Source organism: Idiotropiscis lumnitzeri, chromosome 17 (genome assembly GCF_059441095.1).
Source record: "Idiotropiscis lumnitzeri isolate Australia: NSW breed Sydney's pygmy pipehorse chromosome 17, RoL_Ilum_1.0, whole genome shotgun sequence".
NCBI classification, from domain to species: domain Eukaryota; kingdom Metazoa; phylum Chordata; class Actinopteri; order Syngnathiformes; family Syngnathidae; genus Idiotropiscis; species Idiotropiscis lumnitzeri.
Genome location: NC_142407.1, coordinates 2,612,167 through 2,637,097, shown reverse-complemented (window position 1 = coordinate 2,637,097; position 24,931 = coordinate 2,612,167). Strand labels below are relative to the sequence as shown.

At 38.6% G+C, this 24,931-nt stretch overlaps 1 protein-coding gene across 1 annotated transcript in view; it reads left to right on the top strand.

The window, feature by feature from the left end:
- The window catches only part of LOC148319705 (uncharacterized), a 71,333-nt gene extending 47,242 nt beyond the window's left edge, over window positions 1–24,091 (top strand). The window contains exons 37-44 of the mRNA XM_088280213.1: window positions 369–626; window positions 1,437–1,484; window positions 1,569–2,339; window positions 2,823–3,224; window positions 3,555–3,959; window positions 4,035–4,142; window positions 4,176–4,244; window positions 24,077–24,091. Coding sequence (XP_088136339.1) covers window positions 369–626; window positions 1,437–1,484; window positions 1,569–2,339; window positions 2,823–3,224; window positions 3,555–3,959; window positions 4,035–4,142; window positions 4,176–4,244; window positions 24,077–24,091 — 2,076 coding nt within the window. The remainder of the gene's footprint in view (window positions 1–368; window positions 627–1,436; window positions 1,485–1,568; window positions 2,340–2,822; window positions 3,225–3,554; window positions 3,960–4,034; window positions 4,143–4,175; window positions 4,245–24,076) is intronic.
- The last annotated feature ends 840 nt before the right edge of the window (window positions 24,092–24,931 follow it).

The window sequence follows — 24,931 nt, the reverse complement described above, 5'->3', positions numbered from 1 at the left end:
GATTTGAAAACATACTCAAGAAAGGACATAATTCGCATGCAAATGATAAAGGCGTGCAGAAAATGACACTTGACTTGAAGAAGACATTTGTAGATCTTGATCGAATGACAGATCAAATAATGAATAAAAACAAACTGCTACAAATAGAGAGGACCAGGCAAGTTTGTCTGTTGTCCATCCTGGCAAACCAAAGAGAAGAACTTGAGGAAAAGCAAAATGTTGTTGATGCTGCTGCAGAAACACTGATTCATGAAAGGGAAAGTATCATTTCCAAGAAAACCAATATTGAAGAAGGCAGAATGAGAATAGCCATTCAGAAACACAAGATAGAACACCAGCAAGTTGAGCTGAAAAAATGGGAGGATCACTTGACGACAACCATGACTTTACTAAAAACAGTCAAGGTCAATATCCAGGAATTGAATAAGAAGAAATTTGAAAACATTCACAACAAAGGACTCAAATTAGAAACCAGCAAGGAAGGCCTGCAGAAACTGTCGATGGCCATTAAGAACACACTTGCAAACCTTGATAAGATGACAGACCAAGTCGCAGTTAAAAGCAAACTGCTGCTTAGAGGAAGCATCCAGTATGTTAGTCTGCTGTCAAGCATGGTGAAACAGAAAGAGGAACTTGTTTCGAAGAGAAAAGATGTCGACTTTGCTTCTGACAGCGTCAGCATTGAGAGAGAAAATGTACTTTCATTGGAGAATTATATTGATGAAGGAAAGGAAAGACTAACAATTGAGAAGGAAATATTGGAAAAACTGCAGTCTGAGCTGAAAGTGTGGGAAGATCACTTGGCTAGATTCCAGGAGGCTAATGAGAACAGATTTGAAAACATACTCAAGAAAGGACATAATTTGCAAGCAAATGATAAAGGCGTGCAGAAAATGACACTTGACTTGGAAAAGACATTTGTAGATCTTGATCAAATGACAGATCAAATAATGAATAAAAACAAACTGCTACAAATAGAGAGGACCAGGCAAGTTTGTCTGTTGTCCATCCTGGCAAACCAAAGAGAAGAACTTGAGGAAAAGCAAAATGTTGTTGATGCTGCTGCAGAAAGAGTGATTCATGAAAGGGAAAGTATAATTTCCAAGAAAACCAATATTGAAGAAGGCAGAATGAGAATAGCCATTCAGAAACACAAGATAGAACACCAGCAAGTTGAGCTGAAAAAATGGGAGGATCACTTGACGACAACCATGACTTTACTAAAAACAGTCAAGGTCAATATCCAGGAATTGAATAAGAAGAAATTTGAAAACATTCACAACAAAGGACTCAAATTAGAAACCAGCAAGGAAGGCCTGCAGAAACTGTCGCTTGCCATTAAGAACACACTTGCAAACCTTGATAAGATGACAGACCAAGTCGCAGTTAAAAGCAAACTGCTGCTTAGAGGAAGCATCCAGTATGTTAGTCTGCTGTCAAGCATGGTGAAACAGAAAGAGGAACTTGTTTTGAAGAGAAAAGATGTCGACTTTGCTTCTGACAGCGTCAGCATTGAGAGAGAAAATGTACTTTCATTGGAGAATTATATTGATGAAGAAAAGGAAAGACTAACAATTGAGAAGGAAAAATTGGAAAAACTGCAGTCTGAGCTGAAAGTGTGGGAAGATCACTTGGCCAGATTCCAGGAGGTTAATGAGAACAGATTTGAAAACATACTCAAGAAAGGACATCATTCGCATGCAAATGATAAAGGCGTGCAGAAAATGACACTTGACTTGAAGAAGACATTTGTAGATCTTGATCAAATGACATATCAAATAATGAATAAAAACAAACTGCTACAAATAGAGAGGACCAGGCAAGTTTGTCTGTTGTCCATCCTGGCAAACCAAAGAGAAGAACTTGAGGAAAAGCTAAATGTTGTTGATGCTGCTGCAGAAAGACTGATTCATGAAAGGGAAAGTATAATTTCCAAGAAAACCAATATTGAAGAAGGCAGAATGAGAATCGCCATTCAGAAACACAAGATAGAACACCAGCAAGTTGAGCTGAAAAAATGGGAGGATCACTTGACGACAACCATGACTTTACTAAAAACAGTCAAGGTCAATATCCAGGAATTGAATAAGAAGAAATTTGAAAACATTCACAACAAAGGACTCAAATTAGAAACCAGCAAGGAAGGCCTGCAGAAACTGTCGCTGGCCGGTAAGAACACACTTGCAGACCTTGATAAGATGACAGACCACGTCGCAGTTAAAAGCAAGCTGCTGCTTAGAGGAAGCATCCAGTATGTTAGTCTGCTGTCAAGCATGGTGAAACAGAAAGAGGAACTTGTTTCGAAGAGAAAAGATGTCGACTTTGCTTCTGACAGCGTCAGCATTGAGAGAGAAAATGTACTTTCATTGGAGAATAATATTGATGAAGAAAAGGAAAGAGTAACAATTGAGAAGGAAATATTGGAAAAACTGCAGTCTGAGCTGAAAGTGTGGGAAGATCACTTGGCTAGATTCCAGGAGGCTAATGAGAACAGATTTGAAAACATACTCAAGAAAGGACATAATTTGCAAGCAAATGATAAAGGCGTGCAGAAAATGACACTTGACTTGAAGAAGACATTTGTAGATCTTGATCGAATGACAGATCAAATAATGAATAAAAACAAACTGCTACAAATAGAGAGGACCAGGCAAGTTTGTCTGTTGTCCATCCTGGCAAACCAAAGAGAAGAACTTGAGGAGAAGAAAAATGTTCTTGATGCTGCTGCAGAAAGACTCATTCATGAAAGGGAAAGTATAATTTCCAAGAAAACCAATATTGAAGAAGGCAGAATGAGAATAGCCATTCAGAAACACAAGATAGAACACCAGCAAGTTGAGCTGAAAAAATGGGAGGATCACTTGACGACAACCATGACTTTACTAAAAACAGTCAAGGTCAATATCCAGGAATTGAATAAGAAGAAATTTGAAAACATTCACAACAAAGGACTCAAATTAGAAACCAGCAAGGAAGGCCTGCAGAAACTGTCGCTGGCCATTAAGAACACACTTGCAAACCTTGATAAGATGACAGACCAAGTCGCAGTTAAAAGCAAACTGCTGCTTAGAGGAAGCATCCAGTATGTTAGTCTGCTTTCAAGCATGGTGAAACAGAAAGAGGAACTTGTTTTGAAGAGAAAAGATGTCGACTTTGCTTCTGACAGCGTCAGCATTGAGAGAGAAAATGTACTTTCATTGGAGAATTATATTGATGAAGAAAGGGCAAGACTAACAATTGAGAAGGAAAAATTGGAAAAACTGCAGTCTGAGCTGAAAGTGTGGGAAGATCACTTGGCCAGATTCCAGGAGGTTAATGAGAACAGATTTGAAAACATACTCAAGAAAGGACATAATTCACATGCAAATGATAAAGGCGTGCAGAAAATGACACTTGACTTGGAAAAGACATTTGTAGATCTTGATCGAATGACAGATCAAATAATGAATAAAAACAAACTGCTACAAATAGAGAGGACCAGGCAAGTTTGTCTGTTGTCCATCCTGGCAAACCAAAGAGAAGAACTTGAGGAAAAGCAAAATGTTGTTGATGCTGCTGCAGAAAGACTGATTCATGAAAGGGAAAGTATAATTTCCAAGAAAACCAATATTGAAGAAGGCAGAATGAGAATAGCCATTCAGAAACACAAGATAGAACACCAGCAAGTTGAGCTGAAAAAATGGGAGGATCACTTGACGACAACCATGACTTTACTAAAAACAGTCAAGGTCAATATCCAGGAATTGAATAAGAAGAAATTTGAAAACATTCACAACAAAGGACTCAAATTAGAAACCAGCAAGGAAGGCCTGCAGAAACTGTCGCTTGCCATTAAGAACACACTTGCAGACCTTGATAAGATGACAGACCAAGTCGCAGTTAAAAGCAAACTGCTGCTTAGAGGAAGCATCCAGTATGTTAGTCTGCTGTCAAGCATGGTGAAACAGAAAGAGGAACTTGTTTCGAAGAGAAAAGATGTCGACTTTGCTTCTGACAGCCTCAGCATTGAGAGAGAAAATGTACTTTCATTGGAGAATTATATTGATGAAGAAAAGGAAAGACTAACAATTGAGAAGGAAAAATTGGAAAAACTGCAGTCTGAGCTGAAAGTGTGGGAAGGTCACTTGGCCAGATTCCAGGAGGTTAATGAGAACAGATTTGAAAACATACTCAAGAAAGGACATAATTTGCAAGCAAATGATAAAGGCGTGCAGAAAATGACACTTGACTTGAAGAAGACATTTGTAGATCTTGATCAAATGACATATCAAATAATGAATAAAAACAAACTGCTACAAATAGAGAGGACCAGGCAAGTTTGTCTGTTGTCAACCCTGGCAAACCAAAGAGAAGAACTTGAGGAGAAGAAAAATGTTCTTGATGCTGCTGCAGAAAGACTCATTCATGAAAGGGAAAGTATAATTTCCAAGAAAACCAATATTGAAGAAGGCAGAATGAGAATAGCCATTCAGAAACACAAGATAGAACACCAGCAAGTTGAGCTGAAAAAATGGGAGGATCACTTGACGACAACCATGACTTTACTAAAAACAGTCAAGGTCAATATCCAGGAATTGAATAAGAAGAAATTTGAAAACATTCACAACAAAGGACTCAAATTAGAAACCAGCAAGGAAGGCCTGCAGAAACTGTCGCTTGCCATTAAGAACACACTTGCAGACCTTGATAAGATGACAGACCAAGTCGCAGTTAAAAGCAAACTGCTGCTTAGAGGAAGCATCCAGTATGTTAGTCTGCTGTCAAGCATGGTGAAACAGAAAGAGGAACTTGTTTCGAAGAGAAAAGATGTCGACTTTGCTTCTGACAGCGTCAGCATTGAGAGAGAAAATGTACTTTCATTGGAGAATTATATTGATGAAGAAAAGGAAAGAGTAACAATTGAGAAGGAAAAATTTGAAAAACAGCAGTCTGAGCTGAAAGTGTGGGAAGATCACTTGGCCAGATTCCAGGAGGTTAATGAGAACAGATTTGAAAACATACTCAAGAAAGGACATAATTCGCATGCAAATGATAAAGGCGTGCAGAAAATGACACTTGACTTGAAGAAGACATTTGTAGATCTTGATCGAATGACAGATCAAATAATGAATAAAAACAAACTGCTACAAATAGAGAGGACCAGGCAAGTTTGTCTGTTGTCCATCCTGGCAAACCAAAGAGAAGAACTTGAGGAAAAGCAAAATGTTGTTGATGCTGCTGCAGAAAGACTGATTCATGAAAGGGAAAGTATAATTTCCAAGAAAACCAATATTGAAGAAGGCAGAATGAGAATAGCCATTCAGAAACACAAGATAGAACACCAGCAAGTTGAGCTGAAAAAATGGGAGGATCACTTGACAACAACCATGACTTTACTAAAAACAGTCAAGGTCAATATCCAGGAATTTAATAAGAAGAAATTTGAAAACATTCACAACAAAGGACTCAAATTAGAAACCAGCAAGGAAGGCCTGCAGAAACTGTCGCTTGCCATTAAGAACACACTTGCAGACCTTGATAAGATGACAGACCAAGTCGCAATTAAAAGCAAACTGCTGCTTAGAGGAAGCATCCAGTATGTTAGTCTGCTGTCAAGCATGGTGAAACAGAAAGAGGAACTTGTTTCGAAGAGAAAAGATGTCGACTTTGCTTCTGACAGCGTCAGCATTGAGAGAGAAAATGTACTTTCATTGGAGAATTATATTGATGAAGAAAAGGAAAGACTAACAATTGAGAAGGAAAAATTGGAAAAACTGCAGTCTGAGCTGAAAGTGTGGGAAGATCACTTGGCCAGATTCCAGGAGGTTAATGAGAACAGATTTGAAAACATACTCAAGAAAGGACATCATTCGCATGCAAATGATAAAGGCGTGCAGAAAATGACACTTGACTTGAAGAAGACATTTGTAGATCTTGATCAAATGACATATCAAATAATGAATAAAAACAAACTGCTACAAATAGAGAGGACCAGGCAAGTTTGTCTGTTGTCAACCCTGGCAAACCAAAGAGAAGAACTTGAGGAGAAGAAAAATGTTCTTGATGCTGCTGCAGAAAGACTCATTCATGAAAGGGAAAGTATAATTTCCAAGAAAACCAATATTGAAGAAGGCAGAATGAGAATAGCCATTCAGAAACACAAGATAGAACACCAGCAAGTTGAGCTGAAAAAATGGGAGGATCACTTGACGACAACCCTGACTTTACTAAAAACAGTCAAGGTCAATATCCAGGAATTGAATAAGAAGACATTTGAAAACATTCACAACAAAGGACTCAAATTAGAAACCAGCAAGGAAGGCCTGCAGAAACTGTCGCTGGCCATTAAGAACACACTTGCAGACCTTTATAAGATGACAGACCAAGTCGGAGTTAAAAGCAAACTGCTGCTGAGAGGAAGCATTCAGTTCGATAGTCCGCTGTCAAGCATGGTGAAACAGAAAGAGGAACTTGTTACGAAGAGAAAAGATGTCGGCTTTGCTTCTGACAGCGTCAGCATTGAGAGAGAAAATGTACTTTCATTGGAGAATAATATTGATGAAGAAAAGGAAAGAGTAACAATTGAGAAGGAAAAATTTGAAAAACTGCAGTCTGAGCTGAAAGTGTGGGAAGATCACTTGGCCAGATTCCAGGAGGTTAATGAGAACAGATTTGAAAACATACTCAAGAAAGGACATAATTCGCATGCAAATGATAAAGGCGTGCAGAAAATGACACTTGACTTGAAGAAGACATTTGTAGATCTTGATCGAATGACAGATCAAATAATGAATAAAAACAAACTGCTACAAATAGAGAGGACCAGGCAAGTTTGTCTGTTGTCCATCCTGGCAAACCAAAGAGAAGAACTTGAGGAAAAGCAAAATGTTGTTGATGCTGCTGCAGAAAGACTGATTCATGAAAGGGAAAGTATAATTTCCAAGAAAACCAATATTGAAGAAGGCAGAATGAGAATAGCCATTCAGAAACACAAGATAGAACACCAGCAAGTTGAGCTGAAAAAATGGGAGGATCACTTGACGACAACCATGACTTTACTAAAAACAGTCAAGGTCAATATCCAGGAATTGAATAAGAAGAAATTTGAAAACATTCACAACAAAGGACTCAAATTAGAAACCAGCAAGGAAGGCCTGCAGAAACTGTCGCTTGCCATTAAGAACACACTTGCAGACCTTGATAAGATGACAGACCAAGTCGCAGTTAAAAGCAAACTGCTGCTTAGAGGAAGCATCCAGTATGTTAGTCTGCTGTCAAGCATGGTGAAACAGAAAGAGGAACTTGTTTCGAAGAGAAAAGATGTCGACTTTGCTTCTGACAGCGTCAGCATTGAGAGAGAAAATGTACTTTCATTGGAGAATTATATTGATGAAGAAAAGGAAAGAGTAACAATTGAGAAGGAAAAATTTGAAAAACAGCAGTCTGAGCTGAAAGTGTGGGAAGATCACTTGGCCAGATTCCAGGAGGTTAATGAGAACAGATTTGAAAACATACTCAAGAAAGGACATAATTCGCATGCAAATGATAAAGGCGTGCAGAAAATGACACTTGACTTGAAGAAGACATTTGTAGATCTTGATCGAATGACAGATCAAATAATGAATAAAAACAAACTGCTACAAATAGAGAGGACCAGGCAAGTTTGTCTGTTGTCCATCCTGGCAAACCAAAGAGAAGAACTTGAGGAAAAGCAAAATGTTGTTGATGCTGCTGCAGAAAGACTGATTCATGAAAGGGAAAGTATAATTTCCAAGAAAACCAATATTGAAGAAGGCAGAATGAGAATAGCCATTCAGAAACACAAGATAGAACACCAGCAAGTTGAGCTGAAAAAATGGGAGGATCACTTGACAACAACCATGACTTTACTAAAAACAGTCAAGGTCAATATCCAGGAATTTAATAAGAAGAAATTTGAAAACATTCACAACAAAGGACTCAAATTAGAAACCAGCAAGGAAGGCCTGCAGAAACTGTCGCTTGCCATTAAGAACACACTTGCAGACCTTGATAAGATGACAGACCAAGTCGGAGTTAAAAGCAAACTGCTGCTGAGAGGAAGCATTCAGTTCGATAGTCCGCTGTCAAGCATGGTGAAACAGAAAGAGGAACTTGTTCCGAAGAGAAAAGATGTCGACTTTGCTTCTGACAGCGTCAGCATTGAGAGAGAAAATGTACTTTCATTGGAGAATAATATTGATGAAGAAAAGGAAAGAGTAACAATTGAGAAGGAAAAATTTGAAAAACTGCAGTCTGAGCTGAAAGTGTGGGAAGATCACTTGGCCAGATTCCAGGAGGTTAATGAGAACAGATTTGAAAACATACTCAAGAAAGGACATAATTCGCATGCAAATGATAAAGGCGTGCAGAAAATGACACTTGACTTGAAGAAGACATTTGTAGATCTTGATCGAATGACAGATCAAATAATGAATAAAAACAAACTGCTACAAAATGAGAGGACCAGGCAAGTTTGTCTGTTGTCCATCCTGGCAAACCAAAGAGAAGAACTTGAGGAAAAGCAAAATGTTGTTGATGCTGCTGCAGAAACACTGATTCATGAAAGGGAAAGTATCATTTCCAAGAAAACCAATATTGAAGAAGGCAGAATGAGAATAGCCATTCAGAAACACAAGATAGAACACCAGCAAGTTGAGCTGAAAAAATGGGAGGATCACTTGACGACAACCATGACTTTACTAAAAACAGTCAAGGTCAATATCCAGGAATTGAATAAGAAGAAATTTGAAAACATTCACAACAAAGGACTCAAATTAGAAACCAGCAAGGAAGGCCTGCAGAAACTGTCGATGGCCATTAAGAACACACTTGCAAACCTTGATAAGATGACAGACCAAGTCGCAGTTAAAAGCAAACTGCTGCTTAGAGGAAGCATCCAGTATGTTAGTCTGCTGTCAAGCATGGTGAAACAGAAAGAGGAACTTGTTTTGAAGAGAAAAGATGTCGACTTTGCTTCTGACAGCGTCAGCATTGAGAGAGAAAATGTACTTTCATTGGAGAATTATATTGATGAAGAAAGGGAAAGACTAACAATTGAGAAGGAAAAATTGGAAAAACTGCAGTCTGAGCTGAAAGTGTGGGAAGATCACTTGGCCAGATTCCAGGAGGTTAATGAGAACAGATTTGAAAACATACTCAAGAAAGGACATAATTCACATGCAAATGATAAAGGCGTGCAGAAAATGACACTTGACTTGGAAAAGACATTTGTAGATCTTGATCGAATGACAGATCAAATAATGAATAAAAACAAACTGCTACAAATAGAGAGGACCAGGCAAGTTTGTCTGTTGTCCATCCTGGCAAACCAAAGAGAAGAACTTGAGGAAAAGCAAAATGTTGTTGATGCTGCTGCAGAAAGAGTGATTCATGAAAGGGAAAGTATAATTTCCAAGAAAACCAATATTGAAGAAGGCAGAATGAGAATAGCCATTCAGAAACACAAGATAGAACACCAGCAAGTTGAGCTGAAAAAATGGGAGGATCACTTGACGACAACCATGACTTTACTAAAAACAGTCAAGGTCAATATCCAGGAATTGAATAAGAAGAAATTTGAAAACATTCACAACAAAGGACTCAAATTAGAAACCAGCAAGGAAGGCCTGCAGAAACTGTCGCTTGCCATTAAGAACACACTTGCAGACCTTGATAAGATGACAGACCAAGTCGCAATTAAAAGCAAACTGCTGCTTAGAGGAAGCATCCAGTATGTTAGTCTGCTGTCAAGCATGGTGAAACAGAAAGAGGAACTTGTTTCGAAGAGAAAAGATGTCGACTTTGCTTCTGACAGCGTCAGCATTGAGAGAGAAAATGTACTTTCATTGGAGAATTATATTGATGAAGAAAAGGAAAGACTAACAATTGAGAAGGAAAAATTGGAAAAACTGCAGTCTGAGCTGAAAGTGTGGGAAGATCACTTGGCCAGATTCCAGGAGGTTAATGAGAACAGATTTGAAAACATACTCAAGAAAGGACATCATTCGCATGCAAATGATAAAGGCGTGCAGAAAATGACACTTGACTTGAAGAAGACATTTGTAGATCTTGATCAAATGACATATCAAATAATGAATAAAAACAAACTGCTACAAATAGAGAGGACCAGGCAAGTTTGTCTGTTGTCCATCCTGGCAAACCAAAGAGAAGAACTTGAGGAAAAGCTAAATGTTGTTGATGCTGCTGCAGAAAGACTGATTCATGAAAGGGAAAGTATAATTTCCAAGAAAACCAATATTGAAGAAGGCAGAATGAGAATCGCCATTCAGAAACACAAGTTAGAACACCAGCAAGTTGAGCTGAAAAAATGGGAGGATCACTTGACGACAACCATGACTTTACTAAAAACAGTCAAGGTCAATATCCAGGAATTGAATAAGAAGAAATTTGAAAACATTCACAACAAAGGACTCAAATTAGAAACCAGCAAGGAAGGCCTGCAGAAACTGTCGCTGGCCGGTAAGAACACACTTGCAGACCTTGATAAGATGACAGACCACGTCGCAGTTAAAAGCAAACTGCTGCTTAGAGGAAGCATCCAGTATGTTAGTCTGCTGTCAAGCATGGTGAAACAGAAAGAGGAACTTGTTTCGAAGAGAAAAGATGTCGACTTTGCTTCTGACAGCGTCAGCATTGAGAGAGAAAATGTACTTTCATTGGAGAATTATATTGATGAAGAAAAGGAAAGACTAACAATTGAGAAGGAAAAATTGGAAAAACTGCAGTCTGAGCTGAAAGTGTGGGAAGATCACTTGGCCAGATTCCAGGAGGTTAATGAGAACAGATTTGAAAACATACTCAAGAAAGGACATCATTCGCATGCAAATGATAAAGGCGTGCAGAAAATGACACTTGACTTGAAGAAGACATTTGTAGATCTTGATCAAATGACATATCAAATAATGAATAAAAACAAACTGCTACAAATAGAGAGGACCAGGCAAGTTTGTCTGTTGTCCATCCTGGCAAACCAAAGAGAAGAACTTGAGGAAAAGCTAAATGTTGTTGATGCTGCTGCAGAAAGACTGATTCATGAAAGGGAAAGTATAATTTCCAAGAAAACCAATATTGAAGAAGGCAGAATGAGAATCGCCATTCAGAAACACAAGTTAGAACACCAGCAAGTTGAGCTGAAAAAATGGGAGGATCACTTGACGACAACCATGACTTTACTAAAAACAGTCAAGGTCAATATCCAGGAATTGAATAAGAAGAAATTTGAAAACATTCACAACAAAGGACTCAAATTAGAAACCAGCAAGGAAGGCCTGCAGAAACTGTCGCTGGCCGGTAAGAACACACTTGCAGACCTTGATAAGATGACAGACCACGTCGCAGTTAAAAGCAAGCTGCTGCTTAGAGGAAGCATCCAGTATGTTAGTCTGCTGTCAAGCATGGTGAAACAGAAAGAGGAACTTGTTTTGAAGAGAAAAGATGTCGACTTTGCTTCTGACAGCGTCAGCATTGAGAGAGAAAATGTACTTTCATTGGAGAATTATATTGATGAAGAAAGGGAAAGACTAACAATTGAGAAGGAAAAATTGGAAAAACTGCAGTCTGAGCTGAAAGTGTGGGAAGATCACTTGGCCAGATTCCAGGAGGTTAATGAGAACAGATTTGAAAACATACTCAAGAAAGGACATAATTCACATGCAAATGATAAAGGCGTGCAGAAAATGACACTTGACTTGGAAAAGACATTTGTAGATCTTGATCGAATGACAGATCAAATAATGAATAAAAACAAACTGCTACAAATAGAGAGGACCAGGCAAGTTTGTCTGTTGTCCATCCTGGCAAACCAAAGAGAAGAACTTGAGGAAAAGCAAAATGTTGTTGATGCTGCTGCAGAAAGAGTGATTCATGAAAGGGAAAGTATAATTTCCAAGAAAACCAATATTGAAGAAGGCAGAATGAGAATAGCCATTCAGAAACACAAGATAGAACACCAGCAAGTTGAGCTGAAAAAATGGGAGGATCACTTGACGACAACCATGACTTTACTAAAAACAGTCAAGGTCAATATCCAGGAATTGAATAAGAAGAAATTTGAAAACATTCACAACAAAGGACTCAAATTAGAAACCAGCAAGGAAGGCCTGCAGAAACTGTCGCTTGCCATTAAGAACACACTTGCAGACCTTGATAAGATGACAGACCAAGTCGCAGTTAAAAGCAAACTGCTGCTTAGAGGAAGCATCCAGTATGTTAGTCTGCTGTCAAGCATGGTGAAACAGAAAGAGGAACTTGTTTCGAAGAGAAAATATGTCGACTTTGCTTCTGACAGCGTCAGCATTGAGAGAGAAAATGTACTTTCATTGGAGAATTATATTGATGAAGAAAAGGAAAGACTAACAATTGAGAAGGAAAAATTGGAAAAACTGCAGTCTGAGCTGAAAGTGTGGGAAGATCACTTGGCCAGATTCCAGGAGGTTAATGAGAACAGATTTGAAAACATACTCAAGAAAGGACATAATTCGCATGCAAATGATAAAGGCGTGCAGAAAATGACACTTGACTTGAAGAAGACATTTGTAGATCTTGATCAAATGACAGATCAAATAATGAATAAAAACAAACTGCTACAAAGAGAGAGGACCAGGCAAGTTTGTCTGTTGTCAACCCTGGCAAACCAAAGAGAAGAACTTGAGGAGAAGAAAAATGTTCTTGATGCTGCTGCAGAAAGACTCATTCATGAAAGGGAAAGTATAATTTCCAAGAAAACCAATATTGAAGAAGGCAGAATGAGAATAGCCATTCAGAAACACAAGATAGAACACCAGCAAGTTGAGCTGAAAAAATGGGAGGATCACTTGACGACAACCATGACTTTACTAAAAACAGTCAAGGTCAATATCCAGGAATTGAATAAGAAGACATTTGAAAACATTCACAACAAAGGACTCAAATTAGAAACCAGCAAGGAAGGCCTGCAGAAACTGTCGCTGGCCATTAAGAACACACTTGCAGACCTTTATAAGATGACAGACCAAGTCGGAGTTAAAAGCAAACTGCTGCTGAGAGGAAGCATTCAGTTCGATAGTCCGCTGTCAAGCATGGTGAAACAGAAAGAGGAACTTGTTACGAAGAGAAAAGATGTCGGCTTTGCTTCTGACAGCGTCAGCATTGAGAGAGAAAATGTACTTTCATTGGAGAATAATATTGATGAAGAAAAGGAAAGAGTAACAATTGAGAAGGAAAAATTTGAAAAACTGCAGTCTGAGCTGAAAGTGTGGGAAGATCACTTGGCCAGATTCCAGGAGGTTAATGAGAACAGATTTGAAAACATACTCAAGAAAGGACATAATTCGCATGCAAATGATAAAGGCGTGCAGAAAATGACACTTGACTTGAAGAAGACATTTGTAGATCTTGATCGAATGACAGATCAAATAATGAATAAAAACAAACTGCTACAAATAGAGAGGACCAGGCAAGTTTGTCTGTTGTCCATCCTGGCAAACCAAAGAGAAGAACTTGAGGAAAAGCAAAATGTTGTTGATGCTGCTGCAGAAAGACTGATTCATGAAAGGGAAAGTATAATTTCCAAGAAAACCAATATTGAAGAAGGCAGAATGAGAATAGCCATTCAGAAACACAAGATAGAACACCAGCAAGTTGAGCTGAAAAAATGGGAGGATCACTTGACGACAACCATGACTTTACTAAAAACAGTCAAGGTCAATATCCAGGAATTGAATAAGAAGAAATTTGAAAACATTCACAACAAAGGACTCAAATTAGAAACCAGCAAGGAAGGCCTGCAGAAACTGTCGCTTGCCATTAAGAACACACTTGCAGACCTTGATAAGATGACAGACCAAGTCGCAGTTAAAAGCAAACTGCTGCTTAGAGGAAGCATCCAGTATGTTAGTCTGCTGTCAAGCATGGTGAAACAGAAAGAGGAACTTGTTTTGAAGAGAAAAGATGTCGACTTTGCTTCTGACAGCGTCAGCATTGAGAGAGAAAATGTACTTTCATTGGAGAATTATATTGATGAAGAAAAGGAAAGAGTAACAATTGAGAAGGAAAAATTTGAAAAACAGCAGTCTGAGCTGAAAGTGTGGGAAGATCACTTGGCCAGATTCCAGGAGGTTAATGAGAACAGATTTGAAAACATACTCAAGAAAGGACATAATTCGCATGCAAATGATAAAGGCGTGCAGAAAATGACACTTGACTTGAAGAAGACATTTGTAGATCTTGATCGAATGACAGATCAAATAATGAATAAAAACAAACTGCTACAAATAGAGAGGACCAGGCAAGTTTGTCTGTTGTCCATCCTGGCAAACCAAAGAGAAGAACTTGAGGAAAAGCAAAATGTTGTTGATGCTGCTGCAGAAAGACTGATTCATGAAAGGGAAAGTATAATTTCCAAGAAAACCAATATTGAAGAAGGCAGAATTAGAATAGCCATTCAGAAACACAAGATAGAACACCAGCAAGTTGAGCTGAAAAAATGGGAGGATCACTTGACAACAACCATGACTTTACTAAAAACAGTCAAGGTCAATATCCAGGAATTTAATAAGAAGAAATTTGAAAACATTCACAACAAAGGACTCAAATTAGAAACCAGCAAGGAAGGCCTGCAGAAACTGTCGCTTGCCATTAAGAACACACTTGCAGACCTTGATAAGATGACAGACCAAGTCGCAATTAAAAGCAAACTGCTGCTTAGAGGAAGCATCCAGTATGTTAGTCTGCTGTCAAGCATGGTGAAACAGAAAGAGGAACTTGTTTCGAAGAGAAAAGATGTCGACTTTGCTTCTGACAGCGTCAGCATTGAGAGAGAAAATGTACTTTCATTGGAGAATTATATTGATGAAGAAAAGGAAAGACTAACAATTGAGAAGGAAAAATTGGAAAAACTGCAGTCTGAGCTGAAAGTGTGGGAAGATCACTTGGCCAGATTCCAGGAGGTTAATGAGAACAGATTTGAAAACATACTCAAGAAAGGACATCATTCGCATGCAAATGATAAAGGCGTGCAGAAAATGACACTTGACTTGAAGAAGACATTTGTAGATCTTGATCAAATGACATATCAAATAATGAATAAAAACAAACTGCTACAAATAGAGAGGACCAGGCAAGTTTGTCTGTTGTCAACCCTGGCAAACCAAAGAGAAGAACTTGAGGAGAAGAAAAATGTTCTTGATGCTGCTGCAGAAAGACTCATTCATGAAAGGGAAAGTATAATTTCCAAGAAAACCAATATTGAAGAAGGCAGAATGAGAATAGCCATTCAGAAACACAAGATAGAACACCAGCAAGTTGAGCTGAAAAAATGGGAGGATCACTTGACGACAACCATGACTTTACTAAAAACAGTCAAGGTCAATATCCAGGAATTGAATAAGAAGAAATTTGAAAACATTCACAACAAAGGACTCAAATTAGAAACCAGCAAGGAAGGCCTGCAGAAACTGTCGCTTGCCATTAAGAACACACTTGCAGACCTTGATAAGATGACAGACCAAGTCGCAGTTAAAAGCAAACTGCTGCTTAGAGGAAGCATCCAGTATGTTAGTCTGCTGTCAAGCATGGTGAAACAGAAAGAGGAACTTGTTTCGAAGAGAAAAGATGTCGACTTTGCTTCTGACAGCGTCAGCATTGAGAGAGAAAATGTACTTTCATTGGAGAATTATATTGATGAAGAAAAGGAAAGAGTAACAATTGAGAAGGAAAAATTTGAAAAACAGCAGTCTGAGCTGAAAGTGTGGGAAGATCACTTGGCCAGATTCCAGGAGGTTAATGAGAACAGATTTGAAAACATACTCAAGAAAGGACATAATTCGCATGCAAATGATAAAGGCGTGCAGAAAATGACACTTGACTTGAAGAAGACATTTGTAGATCTTGATCGAATGACAGATCAAATAATGAATAAAAACAAACTGCTACAAATAGAGAGGACCAGGCAAGTTTGTCTGTTGTCCATCCTGGCAAACCAAAGAGAAGAACTTGAGGAAAAGCAAAATGTTGTTGATGCTGCTGCAGAAAGACTGATTCATGAAAGGGAAAGTATAATTTCCAAGAAAACCAATATTGAAGAAGGCAGAATGAGAATAGCCATTCAGAAACACAAGATAGAACACCAGCAAGTTGAGCTGAAAAAATGGGAGGATCACTTGACAACAACCATGACTTTACTAAAAACAGTCAAGGTCAATATCCAGGAATTTAATAAGAAGAAATTTGAAAACATTCACAACAAAGGACTCAAATTAGAAACCAGCAAGGAAGGCCTGCAGAAACTGTCGCTTGCCATTAAGAACACACTTGCAGACCTTGATAAGATGACAGACCAAGTCGCAATTAAAAGCAAACTGCTGCTTAGAGGAAGCATCCAGTATGTTAGTCTGCTGTCAAGCATGGTGAAACAGAAAGAGGAACTTGTTTCGAAGAGAAAAGATGTCGACTTTGCTTCTGACAGCGTCAGCATTGAGAGAGAAAATGTACTTTCATTGGAGAATTATATTGATGAAGAAAAGGAAAGACTAACAATTGAGAAGGAAAAATTGGAAAAACTGCAGTCTGAGCTGAAAGTGTGGGAAGATCACTTGGCCAGATTCCAGGAGGTTAATGAGAACAGATTTGAAAACATACTCAAGAAAGGACATCATTCGCATGCAAATGATAAAGGCGTGCAGAAAATGACACTTGACTTGAAGAAGACATTTGTAGATCTTGATCAAATGACATATCAAATAATGAATAAAAACAAACTGCTACAAATAGAGAGGACCAGGCAAGTTTGTCTGTTGTCAACCCTGGCAAACCAAAGAGAAGAACTTGAGGAGAAGAAAAATGTTCTTGATGCTGCTGCAGAAAGACTCATTCATGAAAGGGAAAGTATAATTTCCAAGAAAACCAATATTGAAGAAGGCAGAATGAGAATAGCCATTCAGAAACACAAGATAGAACACCAGCAAGTTGAGCTGAAAAAATGGGAGGATCACTTGACGACAACCCTGACTTTACTAAAAACAGTCAAGGTCAATATCCAGGAATTGAATAAGAAGACATTTGAAAACATTCACAACAAAGGACTCAAATTAGAAACCAGCAAGGAAGGCCTGCAGAAACTGTCGCTGGCCATTAAGAACACACTTGCAGACCTTTATAAGATGACAGACCAAGTCGGAGTTAAAAGCAAACTGCTGCTGAGAGGAAGCATTCAGTTCGATAGTCCGCTGTCAAGCATGGTGAAACAGAAAGAGGAACTTGTTACGAAGAGAAAAGATGTCGGCTTTGCTTCTGACAGCGTCAGCATTGAGAGAGAAAATGTACTTTCATTGGAGAATAATATTGATGAAGAAAAGGAAAGAGTAACAATTGAGAAGGAAAAATTTGAAAAACTGCAGTCTGAGCTGAAAGTGTGGGAAGATCACTTGGCCAGATTCCAGGAGGTTAATGAGAACAGATTTGAAAACATACTCAAGAAAGGACATAATTCGCATGCAAATGATAAAGGCGTGCAGAAAATGACACTTGACTTGAAGAAGACATTTGTAGATCTTGATCGAATGACAGATCAAATAATGAATAAAAACAAACTGCTACAAATAGAGAGGACCAGGCAAGTTTGTCTGTTGTCCATCCTGGCAAACCAAAGAGAAGAACTTGAGGAAAAGCAAAATGTTGTTGATGCTGCTGCAGAAAGACTGATTCATGAAAGGGAAAGTATAATTTCCAAGAAAACCAATATTGAAGAAGGCAGAATGAGAATAGCCATTCAGAAACACAAGATAGAACACCAGCAAGTTGAGCTGAAAAAATGGGAGGATCACTTGACGACAACCATGACTTTACTAAAAACAGTCAAGGTCAATATCCAGGAATTGAATAAGAAGAAATTTGAAAACATTCACAACAAAGGACTCAAATTAGAAACCAGCAAGGAAGGCCTGCAGAAACTGTCGCTTGCCATTAAGAACACACTTGCAGACCTTGATAAGATGACAGACCAAGTCGCAGTTAAAAGCAAACTGCTGCTTAGAGGAAGCATCCAGTATGTTAGTCTGCTGTCAAGCATGGTGAAACAGAAAGAGGAACTTGTTTCGAAGAGAAAAGATGTCGACTTTGCTTCTGACAGCGTCAGCATTGAGAGAGAAAATGTACTTTCATTGGAGAATTATATTGATGAAGAAAAGGAAAGAGTAACAATTGAGAAGGAAAAATTTGAAAAACAGCAGTCTGAGCTGAAAGTGTGGGAAGATCACTTGGCCAGATTCCAGGAGGTTAATGAGAACAGATTTGAAAACATACTCAAGAAAGGACATAATTCGCATGCAAATGATAAAGGCGTGCAGAAAATGACACTTGACTTGAAGAAGACATTTGTAGATCTTGATCGAATGACAGATCAAATAATGAATAAAAACAAACTGCTACAAATAGAGAGGACCAGGCAAGTTTGTCTGTTGTCCATCCTGGCAAACCAAAGAGAAGAACTTGAGGAAAAGCAAAATGTTGTTGATGCTGCTGCAGAAAGACTGATTCATGAAAGGGAAAGTATAATTTCCAAGAAAACCAATATTGAAGAAGGCAGAATGAGAATAGCCATTCAGAAACACAAGATAGAACACCAGCAAGTTGAGCTGAAAAAATGGGAGGATCACTTGACAACAACCATGACTTTACTAAAAACAGTCAAGGTCAATATCCAGGAATTTAATAAGAAGAAATTTGAAAACATTCACAACAAAGGACTCAAATTAGAAACCAGCAAGGAAGGCCTGCAGAAACTGTCGCTTGCCATTAAGAACACACTTGCAGACCTTGATAAGATGACAGACCAAGTCGGAGTTAAAAGCAAACTGCTGCTGAGAGGAAGCATTCAGTTCGATAGTCCGCTGTCAAGCATGGTGAAACAGAAAGAGGAACTTGTTCCGAAGAGAAAAGATGTCGACTTTGCTTCTGACAGCGTCAGCATTGAGAGAGAAAATGTACTTTCATTGGAGAATAATATTGATGAAGAAAAGGAAAGAGTAACAATTGAGAAGGAAAAATTTGAAAAACTGCAGTCTGAGCTGAAAGTGTGGGAAGATCACTTGGCCAGATTCCAGGAGGTTAATGAGAACAGATTTGAAAACATACTCAAGAAAGGACATAATTCGCATGCAAATGATAAAGGCGTGCAGAAAATGACACTTGACTTGAAGAAGACATTTGTAGATCTTGATCGAATGACAGATCAAATAATGAATAAAAACAAACTGCTACAAAATGAGAGGACCAGGCAAGTTTGTCTGTTGTCCATCCTGGCAAACCAAAGAGAAGAACTTGAGGAAAAGCAAAATGTTGTTGATGCTGCTGCAGAAACACTGATTCATGAAAGGGAAAGTATCATTTCCAAGAAAACCAATATTGAAGAAGGCAGAATGAGAATAGCCATTCAGAAACACAAGATAGAACACCAGCAAGTTGAGCTGAAAAAATGGGAGGATCACTTGACGACAACCATGACTTTACTAAAAACAGTCAAGGTCAATATCCAGGAATTGAATAAGAAGAAATTTGAAAACATTCACAACAAAGGACTCAAATTAGAAACCAGCAAGGAAGGCCTGCAGAAACTGTCGATGGCCATTAAGAACACACTTGCAAACCTTGATAAGATGACAGACCAAGTCGCAGTTAAAAGCAAACTGCTGCTTAGAGGAAGCATCCAGTATGTTAGTCTGCTGTCAAGCATGGTGAAACAGAAAGAGGAACTTGTTTTGAAGAGAAAAGATGTCGACTTTGCTTCTGACAGCGTCAGCATTGAGAGAGAAAATGTACTTTCATTGGAGAATTATATTGATGAAGAAAGGGAAAGACTAACAATTGAGAAGGAAAAATTGGAAAAACTGCAGTCTGAGCTGAAAGTGTGGGAAGATCACTTGGCCAGATTCCAGGAGGTTAATGAGAACAGATTTGAAAACATACTCAAGAAAGGACATAATTCACATGCAAATGATAAAGGCGTGCAGAAAATGACACTTGACTTGGAAAAGACATTTGTAGATCTTGATCGAATGACAGATCAAATAATGAATAAAAACAAACTGCTACAAATAGAGAGGACCAGGCAAGTTTGTCTGTTGTCCATCCTGGCAAACCAAAGAGAAGAACTTGAGGAAAAGCAAAATGTTGTTGATGCTGCTGCAGAAAGAGTGATTCATGAAAGGGAAAGTATAATTTCCAAGAAAACCAATATTGAAGAAGGCAGAATGAGAATAGCCATTCAGAAACACAAGATAGAACACCAGCAAGTTGAGCTGAAAAAATGGGAGGATCACTTGACGACAACCATGACTTTACTAAAAACAGTCAAGGTCAATATCCAGGAATTGAATAAGAAGAAATTTGAAAACATTCACAACAAAGGACTCAAATTAGAAACCAGCAAGGAAGGCCTGCAGAAACTGTCGCTTGCCATTAAGAACACACTTGCAGACCTTGATAAGATGACAGACCAAGTCGCAATTAAAAGCAAACTGCTGCTTAGAGGAAGCATCCAGTATGTTAGTCTGCTGTCAAGCATGGTGAAACAGAAAGAGGAACTTGTTTCGAAGAGAAAAGATGTCGACTTTGCTTCTGACAGCGTCAGCATTGAGAGAGAAAATGTACTTTCATTGGAGAATTATATTGATGAAGAAAAGGAAAGACTAACAATTGAGAAGGAAAAATTGGAAAAACTGCAGTCTGAGCTGAAAGTGTGGGAAGATCACTTGGCCAGATTCCAGGAGGTTAATGAGAACAGATTTGAAAACATACTCAAGAAAGGACATCATTCGCATGCAAATGATAAAGGCGTGCAGAAAATGACACTTGACTTGAAGAAGACATTTGTAGATCTTGATCAAATGACATATCAAATAATGAATAAAAACAAACTGCTACAAATAGAGAGGACCAGGCAAGTTTGTCTGTTGTCCATCCTGGCAAACCAAAGAGAAGAACTTGAGGAAAAGCTAAATGTTGTTGATGCTGCTGCAGAAAGACTGATTCATGAAAGGGAAAGTATAATTTCCAAGAAAACCAATATTGAAGAAGGCAGAATGAGAATCGCCATTCAGAAACACAAGTTAGAACACCAGCAAGTTGAGCTGAAAAAATGGGAGGATCACTTGACGACAACCATGACTTTACTAAAAACAGTCAAGGTCAATATCCAGGAATTGAATAAGAAGAAATTTGAAAACATTCACAACAAAGGACTCAAATTAGAAACCAGCAAGGAAGGCCTGCAGAAACTGTCGCTGGCCGGTAAGAACACACTTGCAGACCTTGATAAGATGACAGACCACGTCGCAGTTAAAAGCAAACTGCTGCTTAGAGGAAGCATCCAGTATGTTAGTCTGCTGTCAAGCATGGTGAAACAGAAAGAGGAACTTGTTTCGAAGAGAAAAGATGTCGACTTTGCTTCTGACAGCGTCAGCATTGAGAGAGAAAATGTACTTTCATTGGAGAATTATATTGATGAAGAAAAGGAAAGACTAACAATTGAGAAGGAAAAATTGGAAAAACTGCAGTCTGAGCTGAAAGTGTGGGAAGATCACTTGGCCAGATTCCAGGAGGTTAATGAGAACAGATTTGAAAACATACTCAAGAAAGGACATCATTCGCATGCAAATGATAAAGGCGTGCAGAAAATGACACTTGACTTGAAGAAGACATTTGTAGATCTTGATCAAATGACATATCAAATAATGAATAAAAACAAACTGCTACAAATAGAGAGGACCAGGCAAGTTTGTCTGTTGTCCATCCTGGCAAACCAAAGAGAAGAACTTGAGGAAAAGCTAAATGTTGTTGATGCTGCTGCAGAAAGACTGATTCATGAAAGGGAAAGTATAATTTCCAAGAAAACCAATATTGAAGAAGGCAGAATGAGAATCGCCATTCAGAAACACAAGTTAGAACACCAGCAAGTTGAGCTGAAAAAATGGGAGGATCACTTGACGACAACCATGACTTTACTAAAAACAGTCAAGGTCAATATCCAGGAATTGAATAAGAAGAAATTTGAAAACATTCACAACAAAGGACTCAAATTAGAAACCAGCAAGGAAGGCCTGCAGAAACTGTCGCTGGCCGGTAAGAACACACTTGCAGACCTTGATAAGATGACAGACCACGTCGCAGTTAAAAGCAAGCTGCTGCTTAGAGGAAGCATCCAGTATGTTAGTCTGCTGTCAAGCATGGTGAAACAGAAAGAGGAACTTGTTTCGAAGAGAAAAGATGTCGACTTTGCTTCTGACAGCGTCAGCATTGAGAGAGAAAATGTACTTTCATTGGAGAATTATATTGATGAAGGAAAGGAAAGACTAACAATTGAGAAGGAAATATTGGAAAAACTGCAGTCTGAGCTGAAAGTGTGGGAAGATCACTTGGCTAGATTCCAGGAGGCTAATGAGAACAGATTTGAAAACATACTCAAGAAAGGACATAATTTGCAAGCAAATGATAAAGGCGTGCAGAAAATGACACTTGACTTGAAGAAGACATTTGTAGATCTTGATCAAATGACAGATCAAATAATGAATAAAAACAAACTGCTACAAAGAGAGAGGACCAGGCAAGTTTGTCTGTTGTCAACCCTGGCAAACCAAAGAGAAGAACTTGAGGAGAAGAAAAATGTTCTTGATGCTGCTGCAGAAAGACTCATTCATGAAAGGGAAAGTATAATTTCCAAGAAAACCAATATTGAAGAAGGCAGAATGAGAATAGCCATTCAGAAACACAAGATAGAACACCAGCAAGTTGAGCTGAAAAAATGGGAGGATCACTTGACGACAACCATGACTTTACTAAAAACAGTCAAGGTCAATATCCAGGAATTGAATAAGAAGAAATTTGAAAACATTCACAACAAAGGACTCAAATTAGAAACCAGCAAGGAAGGCCTGCAGAAACTGTCGCTGGCCATTAAGAACACACTTGCAAACCTTGATAAGATGACAGACCAAGTCGCAGTTAAAAGCAAACTGCTGCTTAGAGGAAGCATCCAGTATGTTAGTCTGCTGTCAAGCATGGTGAAACAGAAAGAGGAACTTGTTTTGAAGAGAAAAGATGTCGACTTTGCTTCTGACAGCGTCAGCATTGAGAGAGAAAATGTACTTTCATTGGAGAATTATATTGATGAAGAAAGGGAAAGACTAACAATTGAGAAGGAAAAATTGGAAAAACTGCAGTCTGAGCTGAAAGTGTGGGAAGATCACTTGGCCAGATTCCAGGAGGTTAATGAGAACAGATTTGAAAACATACTCAAGAAAGGACATCATTCGCATGCAAATGATAAAGGCGTGCAGAAAATGACACTTGACTTGAAGAAGACATTTGTAGATCTTGATCAAATGACATATCAAATAATGAATAAAAACAAACTGCTACAAATAGAGAGGACCAGGCAAGTTTGTCTGTTGTCCATCCTGGCAAACCAAAGAGAAGAACTTGAGGAAAAGCTAAATGTTGTTGATGCTGCTGCAGAAAGACTGATTCATGAAAGGGAAAGTATAATTTCCAAGAAAACCAATATTGAAGAAGGCAGAATGAGAATCGCCATTCAGAAACACAAGTTAGAACACCAGCAAGTTGAGCTGAAAAAATGGGAGGATCACTTGACGACAACCATGACTTTACTAAAAACAGTCAAGGTCAATATCCAGGAATTGAATAAGAAGAAATTTGAAAACATTCACAACAAAGGACTCAAATTAGAAACCAGCAAGGAAGGCCTGCAGAAACTGTCGCTGGCCGGTAAGAACACACTTGCAGACCTTGATAAGATGACAGACCACGTCGCAGTTAAAAGCAAGCTGCTGCTTAGAGGAAGCATCCAGTATGTTAGTCTGCTGTCAAGCATGGTGAAACAGAAAGAGGAACTTGTTTCGAAGAGAAAAGATGTCGACTTTGCTTCTGACAGCGTCAGCATTGAGAGAGAAAATGTACTTTCATTGGAGAATTATATTGATGAAGGAAAGGAAAGACTAACAATTGAGAAGGAAATATTGGAAAAACTGCAGTCTGAGCTGAAAGTGTGGGAAGATCACTTGGCTAGATTCCAGGAGGCTAATGAGAACAGATTTGAAAACATACTCAAGAAAGGACATAATTTGCAAGCAAATGATAAAGGCGTGCAGAAAATGACACTTGACTTGAAGAAGACATTTGTAGATCTTGATCAAATGACAGATCAAATAATGAATAAAAACAAACTGCTACAAAGAGAGAGGACCAGGCAAGTTTGTCTGTTGTCAACCCTGGCAAACCAAAGAGAAGAACTTGAGGAGAAGAAAAATGTTCTTGATGCTGCTGCAGAAAGACTCATTCATGAAAGGGAAAGTATAATTTCCAAGAAAACCAATATTGAAGAAGGCAGAATGAGAATAGCCATTCAGAAACACAAGATAGAACACCAGCAAGTTGAGCTGAAAAAATGGGAGGATCACTTGACGACAACCATGACTTTACTAAAAACAGTCAAGGTCAATATCCAGGAATTGAATAAGAAGAAATTTGAAAACATTCACAACAAAGGACTCAAATTAGAAACCAGCAAGGAAGGCCTGCAGAAACTGTCGCTGGCCGGTAAGAACACACTTGCAGACCTTGATAAGATGACAGACCACGTCGCAGTTAAAAGCAAACTGCTGCTTAGAGGAAGCATCCAGTATGTTAGTCTGCTGTCAAGCATGGTGAAACAGAAAGAGGAACTTGTTTCGAAGAGAAAAGATGTCGACTTTGCTTCTGACAGCGTCAGCATTGAGAGAGAAAATGTACTTTCATTGGAGAATTATATTGATGAAGAAAAGGAAAGACTAACAATTGAGAAGGAAAAATTGGAAAAACTGCAGTCTGAGCTGAAAGTGTGGGAAGATCACTTGGCCAGATTCCAGGAGGTTAATGAGAACAG